General features: G+C 42.7%; 1 protein-coding gene across 3 annotated transcripts in view; it reads right to left on the bottom strand.

The window, feature by feature from the left end:
- The window catches only part of TPD52L1 (TPD52 like 1), a 202,160-nt gene that overhangs the window by 102,375 nt on the left and 79,561 nt on the right, over nucleotides 1-20,224 (bottom strand). For all 3 annotated transcript variants that reach the window (XM_089686441.1, XM_089686439.1, XM_089686440.1), the window contains exon 3: nucleotides 17,980-18,128. In XM_089686441.1, the coding sequence (XP_089542567.1) occupies nucleotides 17,980-18,128 (149 nt within the window). The remainder of the gene's footprint in view (nucleotides 1-17,979; nucleotides 18,129-20,224) is intronic.

The following is a 20,224-nucleotide window of genomic DNA, read 5'->3' as shown; positions in this document are numbered from 1 at the left end:
ACACTGTATTATTTTGAACACAACTGTGTATATATATATATATATATATATATATATATTTATTTATTCTGTACATATATTTTTTCCCAATAGAAGAAATGAAAAAAGCCCAAAGTAATCATCTAATACATGTCCTCATATTTAATGGATATAGATGTTTTTATCTTGGGACCCTGAAGTGAATTGTAAAATTAGAATAGTGATGCATTGTGACATTTGGGAATATGTTGAATGCCGACAAAGGCATTGTCAGCTTTTGTCAGCATTTTTAGTGTACACTACTGTTAGTGACATCTTCTATATGCTCTAAAGCAGTTAACAAGACAGCTGCAAGCACAAATTCGGGGCTGAAAATACATGGCAGACGTATCTGCTAGAAAACGGTGGCTAAATCTGAAGGCTCTCAACAGAATTATATTTCAAAACCAATTATGATCTGCAAATCTAGCAGTATTTTACACATGGAAATTAGTATTTTATGACATAATTATACACAGAAGGATATGATGTGCTGTAAGACCCAGAAAATGAAAATATTGTAGGATGAAAACTTTGCATTCATGAAAAAGAACAACAAAGTAACAGGGAACTGGAAAATATCCACCATCGTTAGCCCTGGAGGATCAGAGGTGAGCACCACTGCTTTAAAGGATAAATGAAATGCAGTTTACAGGAACACTGATAGTTAAAGAATATGTAAACCCAACATTTCATAATACTGATAAGTGTCAGCTGTACCATGCACTTGTATAAAAAACTATCCTGTTCTCTTTTTATTGCTTCCTTTGTGTGAAATCCCTGGTGATCCTGCCAGTTCCTCTGCTTTCCTATTAAAAACTGACCACACTAGGCATATTATTATTATTATACAGGATTTATATAGCGCCAACAGTTTGCTCAGTACTTTACAATATAAAGGGAAACAATGCAGCAACAATACAGTTCAATACAAGAGGGTTAGGAGGACCCTGATCCTTAGAGCTTACAATCTAAGAGGTAGGGGCTGGAGGTACAAAAGGTAATAACTGTGGGGGATGAGCTGATAGGAGGAATAGAAGATTCAGTTATTAGCTGAAGGCGGGATAGGCTTCCCTGAAGAGATAGGTTTTCAGACATCACCTAAAAGTGGGCAGAGTAGATGATAGTCTGATAGATTGTGGTAGAGAGTTCCAGAGGATGGGGGAGCCTCTGGAGAAGTCCTGGAGACAAGCTTAGGAAGAGGAAACAAGGGAGCTAGAGAGCAGGAGATCATGGGAGGAGCAGAGAGGACGGTTTAGGTGATTTTTGGGGACAAGATTGGTGATGTAATTTGGGGCAGAGTTATAAATGGCTTTATATGTTATTGTTAATGTTTTGAATTTTATTTGTTGGGCAATGGGAAGCCAGTGGAGGGATTGGCAGAGAGGGGTGGCAGATATGGAACGGTTAGTAAGGTGGATGAGTCTGACAGCAGCATTCATGTTAGACTGAAGAGGGGATAGCCTGCGATTAGGTAGGCCAATGAGGAGGGAGTTACAATAGTCAAGGGGAGAGATAACAAGGGAGTGAATAAGTTGGTTATGGTTTCCGAGGTTAAGAATGGGTGTATCTTGGAGATGGAGGTGAACTCTACAAGATTTGGACAGTGATTGGATTTGGGGCTGAAAGGACAGATGGGAGTCTAGGATTACACCTAGTACCTTGGCATGTGGGGAAGGACTGATGGTTTTATTATTGATCTTAATGGAGAAGTCAGGGGAGGGGGCGCGGGCTGGAGGAAATAGTATGAGCTCCGTTTTGGAAAGATTTAGTTTGAGGAAGTGGAATGGCATCAATGCCGATATGTCACTTAGTAGGTTAGTAATGCGAGTGGAGACTGAAGGGGTGAGCTGAGGAGTAGAAAGATAGATTTGTGTGTCATCAGCATAGAGATGGTACTTAAAGCCATGGGAGTTTATAAAGTGACCAAGGGAGGAGGTGTAGATAGAGAAGAGAAGGGGTCCAAGGACAGAACCTTGAGGGACCCCTACAGAAAAAGGAAGTGGAGAGGAGGAGACAGAGTTATAGGTAACACTGAAGGAGCACTGTGATAGGTAGGAGGAGAACCAGAAGAGAGCAGAGTCTCTGAGGCCAAGAGAGTGGAGTTTTTTGAGGAGGAGGGGATGGTCAATGGTACCAAAAGCTGCAGAGAGGTCAAGTAGTAAGAGTACAGAGTAGTGGCCATTGGTTTTAGCTGTTAGTAGATCATTAGTGAGTTTTAGTAGGGCAGTTTCAGTGGAGTGTAGTGAGCGAAAGCCAGACTGTAAAGGGTCGAGAAGGTTGTTGTCGGTGAGATGGGAGCTTAGGTAATTGTAGAATAAGCGTTCTAAGAGTATATAGGGAAATGGGAGCAGGGAGATGGATCTTACGTTTTTCAGGTTTGTGGGGTCCAGCGAGGGCTTTTTAAGTATGAGAGTGATGTGTGCATGCTTTAGAGGGGAGGGGAAGGCACCGTTAGAGAGGGAGAGATTGAAGATATGAGTGAGGGATCATAGGATGGAAGAAGAGGGTGACCGTAGTAGTTCTGAGGGGACAGGATCCAGGGTGCAGGTTGTGAGACGGGCTTCTGAGAAAGCTTTAGTGACCTCTTCAGTAGTAGCAAGGTCAAAAGAGGAAAGTGTTGAGGGAGGTTTACTATAAGGTATGCTCAGGGCCGCTGATAAGGGAGTACCCCCAGCCCTCCTGTAGGGGGCCCCTCCCCATCAGCTGCAGAGGGGGGCCTGGGCAGCTGACATGTCCATCTACAGCTGCTAAATTCCATTGTTAGCCTCCTGTCATTCTATCACACAGTGGCTCAGTGTTATGATGTTAGAGGCACTCCTGCTCTGCTCCACAGGTTTGACACTTTCAAGTTTCCTTCTGTTTACATTTGATTGCAACTTTGTTTCTCTCCTCTCCCCCAGACTGCTGATCCCTTTCTGTTCACTGCTACAAACCTCTCTCCTTATACAACTTGATCCCCTCCCCCCACTGTCATCACCTGTTCCCTCTGCAAACCTATATATTACTGCTCAACTCTTTTTATTTACTTATTTATTTACTGATCTAGTTAATGTGTCTCATTTCCTATCACCTCCAGCTCAGATCTCGCATTAAAAGATTCCTAATTGTATCTCACCACTAGTCTGATTGCATTCACAATTCCTGGTCAGTTCCATTCCCTTACCTATAGTAACCTTCAGGGCCAGTTCACACTAGATGCGTTTCAGTTTTTCTGTGTTTTTTCTGCATCCCATATGCACAGAAAGTAGGATATATGGTTGTCAATGTCACAGTTAACATCAGTGCTTGCAGCTCCAGTGTGTTCCAGTTGCAGGAAAAAAAAGTAGAACAGGCTGCATTTTTTCTGCACAGAACTGTACTGGAATGCGATAAAATGTATCTGAAACACACCGGAATGCACCAACACGCACTGTAAAAATGCACTGCAACACATGTCCCTAATTAAATTGAAGAAAAAGAGGGGAAAAAATGAACTGGAATGCACAAAAAACGCACTGGAAGGCATAAAAACGCACTGGACCGCAAAAGCACATCTGGAACACACCTAGACTGCATTTCTATAGTGTGAACCAGCCCTTAGGACTTGTTCACACCATTTGTGGTGCAGAAACGCTTGCATTTTCCTGCACAGCAAAGAAACGCAATGCCCTTCGCCAGGGGCGGACTGACCATTTGGAAACTTGGACACTGCCCGAGGGCCCGGGGTCAGTAGGGGGCCCCATGAGATGCCCCTGGTACATTTCATAGGCTTTTTTGAGTTTGGGCAAGGACACAGGGGCCCCATGATCCCCTATTGCCTGGGGGCCCCATGAGTTGTCAGTCCGCCCCTGCCCTTCGCAGATGTGCGCAGGTACCATGAATATTTCATTTCACCTCCACACATCTAGTAAACACAGATGCATTCACAGCCACCAAAACGCATGGCACCACACTACTGTGTGGTTAGGTGTAACACACTTTTAAAATAATATGCCTGCAGTATTTTTGCATGTTCCCACACGTTAGGTAGCCCATTGAAATTAGTGAGCTGAGGAAAATAAATTGTCAAAAATGCCACATTCACACAGGTCCTCTGGCCTGTATAGCATGAATGAGTGGGTTGTTCACGTGTCTGAACCCACCTGTTACACTATGGGGACACAGCAGCTGTATGAACACAGGTTTTAATCTGACAGGTGTGCAGGCATGGGGAAGTGGCCCTGAATGCTCACTGTCTGTATTCAGGACTGTACTCCTGCACCCATGTGCCTGTAAAATTAGGACCTGCAGTGTTTCCATAGTGTAACATAGGTTGCCTGCAAACAGGTCCAAGCGTCTCCAGCCCCACATAAACAAACCACTGATTCACACGCTACAGTCCACAGCACCCATGTGAATGAGCCCCAAGACCTCAATTTCACACACAGCTTTATGTATTAACTCGGTACAGTTGTATCATTTAGATTAGAATTTTGTTGTGATTGTGTACATTAATAACATTTTTAGTGTATTTTTACCATAAATATAATTTTTATATTTTCTCCGGTGGTTGGGGGGGCCCTGTCAGGTAGGCTGTACGGGGCCCCGTGATATCTAACAGCAGACCTGGGTATGCTAAGTGGGATAGATGTCTGTGTAGTGGAGATGCCCCTATGAATTGCATCACTCTTGTTTGTGAAATAAATTGGCAATCTCGTAAGCAGTGAGTGAGTTACTGGGTGGAGGTGGAGAAAGTAGAGAAGAGACGAGGAGGACTGGATTACAAGGTATTAATAAGAGTGGCAGAGTAGGCTTGTTTGGCAGCATAGAGGGAGGATGAGCAGAGCGTGGTCAGTTCTCTAGCTGTGCTGGGAACTCAGGCTGCTCTTCTTCAATGTGTAGACTTGTGCTGATATGCCCCCCCTGCACAGCCACTCAATGTGAAGTTTAGTATCCTGCTGTTTCTCCTCCCCCAGATCTTTGTTCTTAGCTGCATAAGGAGCTTAGACAGTATGTGATCACTTATAAACCAGAGAAAAAAAAGATAATTACAATGTTTTATATCTATACACAAATGTTTTGCCTTTCATTTCTATTTTTAACTGAATGGGTTGTTTTACAAGGTGAGGGTTTACATATACTTTAAAGAGCAATTCTATGTATGGATATTGTATACGTTGGACAGGTGTGACTATGTATATACCATACCTATGGGATCCCCATGCAATCTGGAAGCGGATACGGCTACTCCAGTGATCTCCACTTGCATTATTTCATTTTGATGTAGGATGGTGTGATTTTGGGTTCATAGACTTTAATGAATGTTCATGCATTTTTGGCATGTTTTTGATGTGTTATGTAGCATGACTCAAGACACGCACAACATGGTTGACACAGCAGAGCTAATCCCACTGGTAAGGGCAAAACCCTACCTTTAAAGGTGGGAATACACGATTGGAAAATTGACCGATGGGTCATCCGACGACCGAGAGGCGTTCGTTCATTGGTCGAAATCGTGGCCCACATTAACCAATCTAAAGAAATCGTTTGTCTGGCAATACGTAGTGTTGACATCTTCCATACAAGTGGAAGTGATGCAGTGTGCATGTGACCTTGTAGCCACACCCTTCCAACCAGAATGAGTGATATACACAACAATTAACAGCAATGAGTATAATATAGTATATTTCATTATCTTTATACATAAATAGTGATACATAAAAATATAATATGCATCATTCTGGTTTCATTATCTCATTAGGCCAATCTACTTTTAACATTTGGATTTTTCATTCCTGTTTACGAAGATTCTTTGGACATAAACATTCGAGTCATCTTCTGGTTCCGCTCATGCATGATAGCGCTTGATAGATTTCTTTAGTACGACCGTTACACCACCGCATAGAAAATCGGTCAAAAATTTTCACTGTTGTTCAACTGGATTTTTTTGTTCACAATATCGTTATCGGTTAAAACATCCTGCTTATCAATGAAGAGAAAATCGTTCAATCAGTGGTTCCGCAAAATTTTTCATATGATTTTCTTATCGTGTGTACGGGGCATATTATCCATTTGATATCACCTAAAAATATTGCATCAATCATGAAAGGGCATGGCAGGATATTGCCCGTGAGGCGTACAAGGATTGGGACAGTTACTAGATCACACAGATAGAAAGAAAACATATGTTTCTTCTGAACTTGAATGCATATGCTATGTATTCTTGCCAAGTTAAACTTCTACATACAAACAAACATTCTTACTCAAGTATCACTATGCAAAAAAAAAAAAAAAAAAAAACACAAACTTTTAAAGCTTGCCATTGGGCATGGAAACATAAAAAAACCTAACTGAAACATGCAAAAATGTTCTGCAAAATGCACCAAAAACACACACAGAGGCAGAGGTGTAAATCTAGTCTTAATTTAAATTGAAATTGTTACATTAATCCAAACTTTAGCAGACACAGTAGAAACATGTTATTTTATCTGCTCCATGACCGCGAAAGCATTAAAGTATAACTCAAGGCAAAACCTTTTTTTTATTTTGGATAATGTGGAAGGGGATTTAGTACATTTCTCAGGTTATATTGCTGTGTCCGTTAGGGAGATCCACCCTTTCTATTTGTTCTGTTTATCATTATCACCGATAATGGTTGAACTGGATGAAATTTTGTCTTTTTTCAGCCAGACTATGTAATGATAGTGGACGCAAATCACAAATTTGGCGTTGTCGTAGGGAGAAAAGGCATCACTTCTTTTGGCCACAGTGGATGCACAGACCCAGGAATTCAAACAAAGGGAAATCACTTAGGGCCCATTCACACCTGAATTTCTGTTAACTGCTCATGTTAACGTGTTGCATGTGTTAGCATTATTATTATTACTACTACTATAGGTACTTATATAACATGATGTGGAGTCATTCAGTTTCAGTGTCACCACAAGGCAACACATCTTCAACACACATTCCTTGCGGGACACCACAGCGCACAGTAAAATACTACAGTATGTGGTTGTACAACGCTCTGGAAAAATGGTGCATGCCCATTTTTGCATTGGCATTTACCCATTTTAATGGGCTGCTTAAATGCAACGCGCATTAATGCGCATGTAAGCAGGACCTACAGTGTTGTACTGCATGGGTTCATTTTTGAGTACTGTGCAGTTAACTGTGGATGGTGGTGCATCAGCCCTAGGTTGAGTCTCTTCCCATTGTTGAGTATACAGGGGAAAGGAAGTTGTTTTCCCAGAGCTCTTTCTATGGCAGGTGAGAGAAAGGCCCCAAATGCAATGATGTAGTCACTGCTAAGCGGAGAGTGTTACTCAAACGTATGGGACCTGAGCATGGGAAAAGCGGGAGAAAGACTATCAGTTATTCATGGGAAGTGTCAAAGGTACAGGTACAGTACAGGTGAAACTCGAAAAATTAGAATATTGTGCAAAAGTTCATTTATTTCACTAATGCAACTTAAAAGGTGAAACTAATATATGAGATAGACTCATTACATGCAAAGCAAGATAGTTCAAGCTGTGATTTGTCATCATTGTGATGATTATGGCTTACAGCTCATGAAAACCCCAAATCCACAAACTCAGAAAATGAGAATATTACATGCTATCAATAAAACAAGGATTGTACATAGAACTATATCAGACCTCTGAAAAGTATAAGCATGCATATGTACTCAGTACTTGGTTTGGGCCCCTTTTGCAGCAATTACTGCCTCAATGCGGCGTGGCATGGAAGCTATCAGCCTGTGGCACTGCTGAGGTGTTATGGAAGACCAGGATGCTTCAGTAGTGGCCTTCAGCTCTTCTGCATTGTTTGGTCTCATGGCTCTCATCTTTCTCTTGGCAATACCCCATAGATTCTCTATGGGGTTCAGGTCAGGTGAGTTTGCTGGCCAATCAAGCACAATAATCCCACGGTCATTGAACCAGGTTTTGGTGCTTTTGGCAGTGTGGGCAGGTGCCAAGTTCTGCTGCAAAATGAAGTCAGCATCCCCATAAAGCTCGTCTGCAGAAGGAAGCATGAAGTGCTCCAAAATCTCCTGGTAGACGGCTGCGTTGACCCTGGACTTAATGAAGCACAGTGGACCAACACCAGCAGATGACATGGCTCCCCAAATCAACACCGACTGTAGAAACTTCACACTAGACTTCAAGCATCTTGCAGTGTCTTTGGTTTCCAAATGAGATGCAAAAGTTGCTGTCATCAGAAAAGAGGACTTTGGACCACTGAGCAACAGACCAGGTCTGTTTTTCTTTAGCCCAGGTAAGACGCTTCTGGCGTTGTTTGTTCAGGAGTGGCTTGACAAGAAGAATACGACATTTGAAGCCCATGTCCAGGATCCGTCTGTGTGTGGTGGCTCTTGATGCACTGACTCCAGCCTCAGTCCACTCCTTGTGAAAGTCCCCAACACTTTTGAATGGCCTTTTCCTGACAATCCTCTCCAGGCTGCGGTCATCCCTGCTGCTTGTGCACCTTTTTCTTCCACACTTTTCCCTTCCACATAACTTTCTATTAATGTGCTTTGATACAGCACTTTGGGAACATCCAACTTCTTTTGCAATTACCTTTTGAGGCTTTCCCTCCTTATGGAGGGTGTCAATGATGGTGTCAGGTCAGCAGTCTTTCCCATAAATGTGATTCCTACTGAACCAGACTGAGAGACCATTTAAAGGCTCAGGAACCCTTTGCAGGTGTTATGGCTTAATTAGCTGATTAGAGTGGGACACTTTGAGCCGAGAACATTGCACCTTTTCACAATATTCTAATTTTCTGAGATTGTGGATTTGGGGTTTTCATGAGCTGTAAGCCATAATCATCACAATGATGACAAATCATGGCTTGAACTATCTTGCTATGCATGTAATGAGTCTATCTCATATACTAGTTTCACCTTTTAAGTTGCATTACTGAAATAAATGAACTTTTGCACCATATTCTATTTTTTTGACTTTCACCTGTATGTGCACCACTGCCACAGCTGAAGTGATAGTCTGTGTAACTTCTTAAAACAAGTTCTGCTTATGGAAGAGAAGTCGTTTTATCAGCCATTGTTCATCTGACACATGGTGCACTATTGAACTATGGGAAACCTGCTATTCCAGTCTAAAACTGCTAACCTCAGTAAAAGGGTTTTGTTATTCAACAGTGTGTGGTCTGGTCACTATATGAAGGAATACGACGCGTTGATACAGTAAGTGCTAATGGTGATAATGTAGTAAGCGTGAGAAGGAACATCTGTATACAAAAGGAAGAGCAGCCAGTTTGGCTGGATGGGAGGGAGGGAGCAGTCATGGCCGGGTATGGAAGCCCTACTCAGAAGGGTGGATTAATGCCCACTTGAACTGCCCTTCTCAACGATAGGGGTCCTAACTTAGAGCTCACTGAGGAACAGAGCTTCTTAGGGACCAGGCCTGAACCACGAGTGTGCAAGGCCTTACAAAGTGTTCAGTGGCTTTCCTCCATGTCTTCTGACTGAGTCAACACAAGAGTAAAGTGAATAAGAACTAGTGGAGGATAAATCTGTGTTCTGCACTGTTTCTCTCAAGGCTATTCTGTGTCAAGGCTAGGACCGGTGTCCCTGGAGGGTGTGAAGACATGTTCTTTCTGGTGGGAGGCCTAGCTAGGTGGTCTTTTAAGTGGTCACAATCTCACATATCATCTAAGAAAGCAAAAAAATTAGTTGGACGATGCAGTTTTCCCATGTCGCCAACACTTAGCATACATGATAGGGTACATTGCATTTGATCATATACTGTGTAGTGATAAAATGCACTGTGAGCTAGAAGATCAGCACGTGTACTAAACAGGTGATCAATACGTGACCAAGAGCATGGCCAAGGGTGTGATTTGAGGCATGGCCAGTGCATGATCAGTTGAGGTAAAGTGTTGTGATTGGAATATGCAAATTAAATGGCTGAACAAATAGCTCTGGTGCACAAAAGTTCGGGACTTCATGTGGTTAAAATTCGGCTGGAGCACAAGTCATCCTGTCACCATGGAAGCTTCCCTATCAAGATCTGGAGCCAATTCCCAAGGGCTTTTACATTGTCCTTCTTTTTCAGGCATTGAAGGGCTTCACCTTTACCAGCATGGGAGCCAAGAGGTGCTGTGCCCAATTTGTCCAAGGTGCAGAGGGTTGACAGACAAGTGGACAAGGTGCATGGGCTGCAGGGCTTTCTTGTTCAGGGCCCAGGAACCAGCAGAGGCTTCCTAGGACCTTGACATGCAACCAGTCATGCAAAGGCTACAGATCAGTCCACGTTTCAATCAGACCAGCTAACTGAAAAGGAAATAACTACTGTTGTGCTGTCTCTTTAGCTAAACCATATAACTTTGGGAATCCTTGGTCATGCATTAAAATTTCCTTTCTAAAACAAAGAACCAAATAGCATAAAACAGGAATAGACATCAGTAAAAGCTTTTAAATTTGTAAAAGAATTTAAATTGAACCAAGCCCATCCCAGACATGTATATTGTTAAATTGCTTACACATCAGCATCACTGCAGAACAGCTTAGTCACAGATATCATTTAACTATGTTAAGAAATTAAATTACATTTGCAACAGTCAATTGAAAAGACAGATTTTGACTACAGGCTAAGCCTTTGTAAGCAGTGCCTAGGAAAAAGACTTTCTGACAATACCATATACCCCCACTGAGTTCTATAAACATCTGTACTATTTAAAGTCTGGAATAACATCATGGTAGTTAGAAGACCAGTGATCCATTCACTGACTCAATTAAGAATATATGATTCAGAGTGAACTTCAGTGCTGCAAACATGCACAGACCATATTCCAGCACAGACTGAGGCTCTTTTTGGATATGCAGCTGTGGCTTCCCAATAAATTCACTTTCTCAGCCAATTAACACATTTCGGGCCTGAATGGGTTGCAAAGGTGATTTTCAGGTCAATTACACTAGAATTTTACTCCTGTGTAATTGTCAATTTGTGTTTTGCTTGCGGCTAAATAGTAGTCATGAAACTCCAGTGTCAAGCAGCAGAATTCCATATTTAATATACCAAAGCCAATATAGTATGTCAGTTCAGGACAGTTCCGCATTATCCTTTACCTAGCATTCAGACACATTATCATTCACATGATTTTGTCAAATTCTTTATTCAAGATTAAAATAATTGTTATAAATGACATACTAAATACATACACCATTGTTTAACAACACTTATATATCAGATGGTAGAACAATGAAGACAGCCATCAGTGTATGCAGTTGCTGTAGGATTGATTTGTTGGTTATCTGGATTGTTTATATTCAAATAATTGTTTTAAAGCTGAATCCCAGGTATGTTTTTGTTTGCATGATTGCATTGGCCCAGTTTGGACATACTGTATTCTATACCTGGCTGATCACTGTGGAAACTAAAAATCATTGTAGTAGTCACTGCTACTACAATGATTCTCGCTGTCTTTCTGATCCCATACCGAGTGGCTGCTCTTCAACATAGTAACTACAAAGGGCTGCTCATTGGGCATGAGCGTCATTCAGAGAACACCTTGTTTTTTTCTTGAAGAATACAAGGCATTCTCTGATTGGACTAGGTGGAAATTCCAACATCACCACCTTGCCTCTCCACTTCATCCAGTCAGAGAACTCTGCATTCATTAGGAAAATGCAATGTTTTGTCTGAATAGCTCACACAGCCAGTGATTATCTGCGGTGATCGGAAAAGCTGCTACTGCTGACGACCTGTCAGTATAGTGAACGGGGCTTGTCGCTTTAATTTGCACCAGCCTAAATCGCTGGTGGGAATGTAGTCTAAAGCTGAACTGCAACCCTACCTTGTCTTGCCCAGTCAGTTCTACTGGCTCTTCTAATACACTGGAATTCCTTACTCTAATTTCACTGCACATTGTAAGCAATGTAGAAAGAGCTTGCCTTATTTTCTGAATGAAGGATTCCAGCATCATCTAGCTCTTTCCTCCCTGGCCTACCCCTTTCATTCATTGGATTGCAGTTCAATTATGGAGGCTCATCATCCCATGTGGGCATTATTCAGGGAGGTCTGCATGTAAATGCAGCTTATCTAGAAACACCAACTCTTACAGACTTACGTCCACCCATCAAGGCATTTTGATAATTGTAAAACTCCAGTGCCAGCCCACTACTTTCATCAGGACTAAAGTCTCGTGAGAGAGGTACTGAGGGAAGAGAGGATGCTGTGATGTCTTCAGGAAGCTCTGTACTGCACCCTGCCAGCCCTTACTGAAGTTTTATCAAACTCCAAAAGTTTCAAGTGGTTGTAAATGCTCAAGGTCTTTTACCTTCATGTATTCTATGCATGATGGTAAACCTTCTGTGTGCAGCGGCCGGCCAAACCCACCAATACTTACCTGAGCCCCCTTCGATCCATCGATGTTCTCGACATCCTCTGCAGTCTGGGGACTCTTCCTCATTGGCTGATACAACAGCATAAGCCAATGGGCTCCCACTGCTGTCAATCACAGACAGTGGGCCAATGAGGAGAGCGCAGGGCAGCAGCTTGGGGACGAACATAGTTGTGCCCTAGGAGCGAGCAGCTTTCCCTGGGGGCACTGTTTGAGGGGGAGGAGCCAGGATCTCTGGCAGGCACCCAAAAAGAAGAGGATCAGGGCTGCTCTGTGCAAAACCACTGCACAGAGCAGGTAAGTATAGACATGGTATAGACATATTCGTTATGTTTAAAAAAAGACAAAAACAAAGCTTTAGTGTTACTTTAATGCAGGCCATACACGGGTCGAATTCCAAATGAATTTTCTTTAGAAAATCTGAAATTTTGTGTGTTTTGTAACCCGACGGTGCCACAATTGATTTTGAAATTCAGCCAACCAAGCCTTCAATTTCTCCTCATGTTCCTACAGAAAAGAATTTTTGTGGCCAAAAATGTTCTTTTCTTTCTGGGTCACAGCTCACGGTCATTTCTTTTTCATTTTTATTTCTCCCATCATTGATTCAAAATTTGTTTTGTTTTTCAAAAAATTTACAACATGCCTGATCACTCAAATTCAATGAAAATCGGCCGTTTCTGTGACCGACTAATGGTGCATAATTTGAACGAAAATTCTTAGAAAAGATTTTCCAAAGAAAATTCTTTCGGTATTTGACCCCTGTATGGCCGGCTTAAGACCAATTTATAGGTACAGGATGTATTTTTATCACCTGCTGATTGCTCACAGTAGATATACTGCAAGCAGGCAACAGGTACAGGCACAATCATGAACTTGTACGACGGGCCCTTTTCCAGGTCCGGGGTGCGCATGCATGTGTCCCCCACCCAACCCATGCTGTGTTTGGACACAGCACAACTTTGGCAGCAGATGTCAGCCAATGATTTTAGCTGTAATCAGCTGATCGGCTGTGTCCAATCACACACACACAGAACTCTGTATACAGGGATACAGGGATCTGGCTGTTTCTTCTCCCTGAAAATCTGTAAGATAGTAAAGTAAAAGCAGCAAACATTAGACATAGTTAGGCACACAGTTAACCCCTTGATTGCCCCTAGATGTTAACCCCTTCCCAGCCAGTGTCATTAGTATAGTGTCATGGTACAGTATTATCACTGTTCACTGTATTAGTGTAACTAATACAAACAGTGTCAGTTAGTGACCCTCCCAGATAGTGTCTGTTAGTGCCAGATTGTGCACCAGCCTATCACAGTCCCACTATAAGTCACTGATCACCGCCATTACAGTATAGCGTCTATAGCTGTGTAAATTCCAGCGTATATACAGGTGAAACTCGAAAAATTAGAATATCGTGCAAAAGTTCATTTATTTCAGTCATGCAACTTAAAAGGTGAAACTAATGTATGAGATAGACTCATTACATGCAAAGCAAGATAGGTCAATCCATGATTTGTCATGATTGTGATGATTATGGCTTACAGCTCATGAAAACCCCAAATCCACAATCTCAGAAAATTTGAATATTACATGCAATCAATAAAACAAGGATTGTACATAGAACAATATCCGACCTCTGAAAAGTATAAGCATGCATATGTACTCAGTACTTGGTTTGGGCCCCTTTTGCAGCAATTACTGCCTCAATGCGGCGTGGCATGGAAGCTATCAGCCTGTGGCACTGCTGAGGTGTTAAGGAAGACCAGGATGCTTCAATAGCGGCCTTCAGCTCTTCTGCATTGTTCTGTCTCATGTCTCTCATCTTTCTCTTGGCAATGCCCCATAGATTCTCTATGGGGTTCAGGTCAGGCGAGTTTGCTGGCCAATCAAGCACAGTAATCCCACGGTCATTGAACTAGGTTTTGGTGCTTTTGGCAGTGTGGGCAGGTGCCATGTCGTGCTGGAAAATGAAGTCAGCATCCCCATAAAGGTCGTCTGCGGAAGGAAGCATGAAGTGCTCCAAAATCTCCTGGTAGACGGCTGCATTGACCCTGGAGTTAATGAAGCATAGTGGACCAACACCAGCAGATGACATGGCTCCCCAAATCAACACAGACTGTGGAAACTTCACACTGGACTTCAAGCATCTGGCAGTGTGTGCCTCTCCATTCTTCCTCCATACTCTGGGTTCTTGGTTTCCAAGTGAGATGCAAAAGTTGCTCTCAACAGAAAAGAGGACTTTGGACCACTGAGCAACAGACCAGGTCTGTTTTTCTTTAACCCAGGTAAGACGCTTCTGATGTTTTTTGTTGTTCAGGAGAGGCTTGACAAGAGGAATACGACATTTGAAGCCCCTGTCCAGGATCCGTCTGTGTGTGGTGGCTCTTGATGCACTGACTCCAGCCTCAGTCCACTCCTTGTGAAAGTCCCCAACACTTTTGAATGGCCTTTTCCTGACAATCCTCTCCAGGCTGCGGTCATCCCTGCTGCTTGTGCACCTTTTTCTGCTACACTTTTCCCTTCCACATAACTTTCTATTAATGTGCTTTGATACAGCACTTTGGGAACATCCGATGTCTTTTGCAATTACCTTTTGAGGCTTTCCCTCCTTATGGAGGGTGTCAATGATGGTTTTCTGCACAACTGTCAGGTCAGCAGTCTTTCCCATGATTGTGATTCCTACTGAACCAGACTGAGAGACCATTTAAAGGCTCAGGAACCCTTTGCAGGTGTTATGGCTTAATTAGCTGATTAGAGTGGGACACTTTGAGCCTAGAATATTGCATCTTTTCACAATATTCAAATTTTCTGAGATTGTGGATTTGGGGTTTTCATGAGCTGCAAGCCATAATTATCACAATTATGACAAATCATGGCTTGAACCAACTTGCTTTGCATGTAGTGAGTCTATCTCATATATTAGTTTCACCTTTTAAGTTGCATTACTGAATTAAATGAACTGTTGCACGATATTCAAATTTTTCGAGTTTCACCTGTTTACATCATAGTTGGTAGATGCTATAACTTTCACACAAACCAATTAATATACATTTATTGAGATTTTTATTTACCAAAGACATGTAGCAGAATTTGGCCTCAATTTATGAAGACATTTGGTTTTTTTTCTAATGGATATGTTTTATAACAAAAATGAGAAAATATTGTTTTTTTTTCAAAATTTACTATTTTTTTTTCATTTATATAATAACATATAAAACCACCAAAGGAAAGATGAAAAAAAATGCTAAAAATTGAATTTGCGTACAGTGTTGCATGCCCACACAATTGCCAGTTAAAGTAGCACTGTGCTGAATAGCAAAAAAAATGCCCTGGCCATGAAGGGAGTACAACCTTCAGGAGCTCAGGTGGTTAAGGACAGGAAGGCTTTTAAAGTAGAAGTAGTTTCAAATTTAGAATTGGGCAAGGCTGGAACCTGAGTAAGGATTTATTTGTGTCTGCGCCCATCTCTGTTAGTGATTGTAGTGACTATTATATGAGAAATTGAAAGTGAGGGGAAATCCCAAATTTTATGTTACTTGTCAGAACAGGAGTAGAAGTGATAAAAGGGTGTCTTCCAATGGTGACATCTTTTCCCCTCAGTTTTGGAGCTGTCCACTTGTAAGCAGGTGTGGTTAGCTAGTCTGCCACTAGGTGTCTCTGTCCCAAAATAATGTGTGATAACAGAGAATAGTGTAATCAGGTACTAGCTCCCTTTTAGCTAGAGCCCTCCAGTAGCCAGGTTTAAGTGCAGTTGGAGCATGGGAGCCAGAGACCACACCAGGGGCGGACTGACAACTTATGGGGCCCCCGGGCAATAGGAGATCATGGGGCCCCTGTGTCCTTGCCCAAACTCAAAAAAAGCCTATGAAAAAGGTACCAGGGGCATCTCATGGGGCCCCATACTGACCCCGGGCCCTCGGGCAGTGCCTGAGTTTCCAAATGGTCAGTCCACCCCTGGACCACACCAGTGTGCAGATGTGGTCAGCTAAGTGGAGGCCCTGGACAGGTCTGGAGGACAAGGAGAGGTAGACCTGCACCCAGAAGAGCTGGCTCTTATGGTGATGGAGGCTAGAGCCGGTTGCAAAAGGCCTTTTAGGCCAGGCCAAGTGTTTCCCTGGAGTAAAGCTATTAACCTGGAGGACCTAGGAGAAGTATACCCAAGTTAGAGGTGAACTGCAGTGACCCTGTCTCAAGAGACTACAAGTGAGGAGTTGCGAGCTAGACACAAACTGAAAACCAGAGCCCTCTTAGTCAGTAATAATGACCTTGGGAAGGAGAGACACTGAGTGAGGGAGAAAGGCTTACTAGAAATGTGCTGTGTGCTGCTTTCACATGTAACTGTTGTGGATCGTCCACTATATGTGATTGGACATGCTGTCAAGTGACCCCAAATTTATGTCTATGTTAATGTGACTGTAAATGCTATCTTAACATAACATCAGTAAAATGCAGCAACCCTATCTTTTTGTGTGGAGATTCCTTCCTTGAGATATAAAGGTTAATGGCCAGGAATGTCGTGGGAAGGCCTCTGGCATGGAGATGGGCACAATATGGTGGAGGGTTAAGGCTTCGAGCAGAAGGGTTGCTGTTCTGGTAGGAAGAAGCAGGGCAGGGACATGGGTTCATGTTGCCAATACACTGCCATTCGTAATCTCCTTACACACTGACTTAATTTCATGTCTGGGGGGGGGGGGGGGGGGGAGTGAAATCTCTTTGATAAGGCTACAGATGGCAAAAAAACTGACAGAAATTGCACCCTTGCATATGTGAAACAAAAATAAAACCACTATACATGTGTTTATTTAATGCCTCATTCACAATGGCACTGAGTCCCATAGACAGTGACTGTGCCGTGTGTTTATGTGGCTTGAGTACCAGGTGCTGCATGCAGGCGTCCCATGTAACAGTGGGTTCACATCTGTGCAGTCGTGCAGGCTGCAATTTGAACGCGCACAAGAGCCCATTCAGTTGAATGGACTCCCGTGCCCTGGGACACGCAGGGAAGCCCCTGCACTACTTGGGAAATCGCAGTCCGCACGGGAACCCAATTTTCCCAGTACGGTTGCGATTTTCAGTGCAAGCGGCGTGCCATTAGAAATAATGGCACCCGCCGGTGGGTACCGGATTCCTCTGTGTGGGTGGTGCAGCTGCAGGTATTTGTGCAGGTCCCGCAGCGGCACCACCCACACAGATGTGAACCAGGGGTTGCATGGGATGCCTGCATGTAGCACCTGGTACTCAAGCCACATAAACACAAGGCCCATTCACTGTCTATGGGACTCAGTGCCACTGGGAACGCAACCCCTGCACTGACACAGCTGCCCATCATAATTTGACAGGAGTGTGGGTACAGGTAAGCAGCCCCAAACACAGACATGGCCCAATCATGGCCGACATGTGAATGAGGCCTAGAATGTAGAGGTCTTTTAAATGCTTGGAACAGTTACACTCAATCCCAGGAACAAGAGGCATTGTCTACAAAGGAATACAAAGGAATATAAACATGTATAAATAATGACTGTTAACCCGATGGTTTTAGTTTCAGCTTTAATGGATTTACGGAACTGGCACGTCAGATAATATACAACTGTAAACGCAAGTAAAGCTGCTCAGGTCATGGAGAGCAAGGTTTGTACTTACGCAGAATGGGTCTGAACATCATGCCAGCCTCGACTGAAGTTCTGCTTCAGGTCATTCATCATGCTGACTCCCAACTTATGTTTTATCTCTGCCAGGTGCTTCTCTTTGGCAGCTAACACTTGACGTAGAGTTACAATTTCATCTTCCAGCTTTAAACACAGAAAAACAATAACAATCAAAGGGGACAAAACAAGATTGCATTTTGTATGTCATAATGCGTAGCTGTTTTATGTATTTCACTTAATATAGAATTATCATATTAGGCCCCATTCACACAGACATTTTTCGGCATAAAATATGTCTAGCATAAAAACACTGCATTTTCTTGTGCCCCGCGAGCTGCAGTTGGGGCGTACTAGAGAAGTGAATTGCTGTACACTCCTGTAATCATGTAAGCGCACATGCTTCTGTACATTAGTGTTTACCTGCCCATGCATGCAAAGCTTATTTTCCCATATGCAAAAGTTCTGCATTTCTGAAAATACAAGGGTTCTTCAAAAAGTTCCTGTACTTTTTTTTAACATATACAATATATATATATATATATATATATATATATATATATATAAATAAAAGTGTGAAAATTTTTTGCAGAACCCTCATACATTGTACATGCATACAACGCTGAATGCACAGAAGCATCAACATTTTCACACATACAGGAGCATACAGCCATTTACTTCTATGGATTGACATACAGTGCCTTGAAAAACTATTTATACCCCTTGAAATTTTCCACATTTTGTCATGTTACAACCAAATACATAAATGTATTTTATTGGGATTTTATGTGCTAGACCAACACAAAGTGGCACATAATTGTGAAGTGGAAGGAAAATGATAAATGGTTTTCAACATTTTTTTACAAATAAATCTGTGAAAAGTGTGGCGTGCATTTGTATTCAGCCCCCGAGTCAATACTTTGTAGAACCACCTTTCGCTGCAATTATAGCTGTAAGTCTTTTTGGGGATGTCTCTACCAGCTTTGCACATCTAGAGAGGGATATTTTGGTCATTCTTCTGTGCAAAATAGCTCAAGCTCTGTCAGATTGGATGGAGAGCGTCTGTGAACAGCAATTTTCAAGCCTTGCCACAGATTCTCAATTGGATTTAGGTCTGGACTTTGACTAGGCCATTCTAGCACATGAATATGCTTTGATCTAAACCATTCCATTGTAGCTCTGGCTGTATGTTTAGGATCGTTGTCCTGCTGGAAGGTGAACCTCCACTCCAGTCTTTTGCAAACTCTAACAGGTTTTCTTCTAAGATTGCCCTGTATTTGGCTCCATCCATCTTCCCATCAACTCTGACCAGCTTCCCTGTCCCTGCTGAAGAAAAGCATCCCCACAACATGATGCTGCCACCACCATGTTTCACGGTGGGTATAGTGTGTTCAGGGTGATGTGCAGTGTTAGCTTTCTGCCACACATAGCGTTTTGCTTTTCAGCCAAAAAGTTCAATTTTGTTCTCATCTGACCAGAGCACCTTCTTCCACATGTTTGCTGTGTCCCCCACATGGATTCTCGCAAACTGCAAATGGGACTTCTTATGGCTTTCTTTCAACAATGGCTTTCTTCTTGCCACTCTTCCATAAAGGCCAGATTTGTGGCGTGCACGATTAATAGTTGTCCTGTGGACAGATTCTCCCACCTGAGCTGTGGATGTCTGCAGCTCCTCCAGAGTTACCATGGGCCTCTTGGCTGCGTCTCCAATTAATGCTTTCCTTGCCCGCCCTGTCAGTTTAGGTGGACGGCCATGTCTTGGTAGGTTTGCAGTTGTGCCATACTCTTTCCATTTTTGGATGATGGATTGAACAGTGCTCCGTGAGATGTTCAAAGCTTAGGATATTTTTTTATAACCTAACACTGCTTTAAACTTCTCCACAATTTTATCCCTGACCTGTCTGGTGTGTTCCTTGGCCTTCTTGATGCGGTTTGTTCACTAATGTTCTCTAACAAACATCTGAGGGCTTCACAGAACAGCTATATTTATACTGAGATTAAATTTCACACGGGCGGACTTCTGAAGGCAATTGGGTCCACTAGATTTTAGTTAGGGGTATCAGAGTAATGTCTGCTCCAGTATGTTCCCTGTGTCATCAACCCGAGCTCAGCATACCTATATCCTCTGAGACCCTATTCCTATGGACACCTGTACCCCCAGTATCTTCTGAAAATCTCTATGCCTTGTATTGCCAGTGACTCTGTGCTCTTCACTGTTGCCCGGAGTCTCCCAGCCTTCCTAC

Source organism: Staurois parvus, unplaced genomic scaffold (genome assembly GCF_062004578.1).
Source record: "Staurois parvus isolate SC_StPar_1 unplaced genomic scaffold, SC_StPar_1.0 ptg000397l, whole genome shotgun sequence".
NCBI classification, from domain to species: Eukaryota; Metazoa; Chordata; class Amphibia; order Anura; family Ranidae; genus Staurois; species Staurois parvus.
The sequence above is the reverse complement of the archived record's forward strand: the minus strand, read 5'-3'. Positions and strand labels throughout refer to the sequence as shown.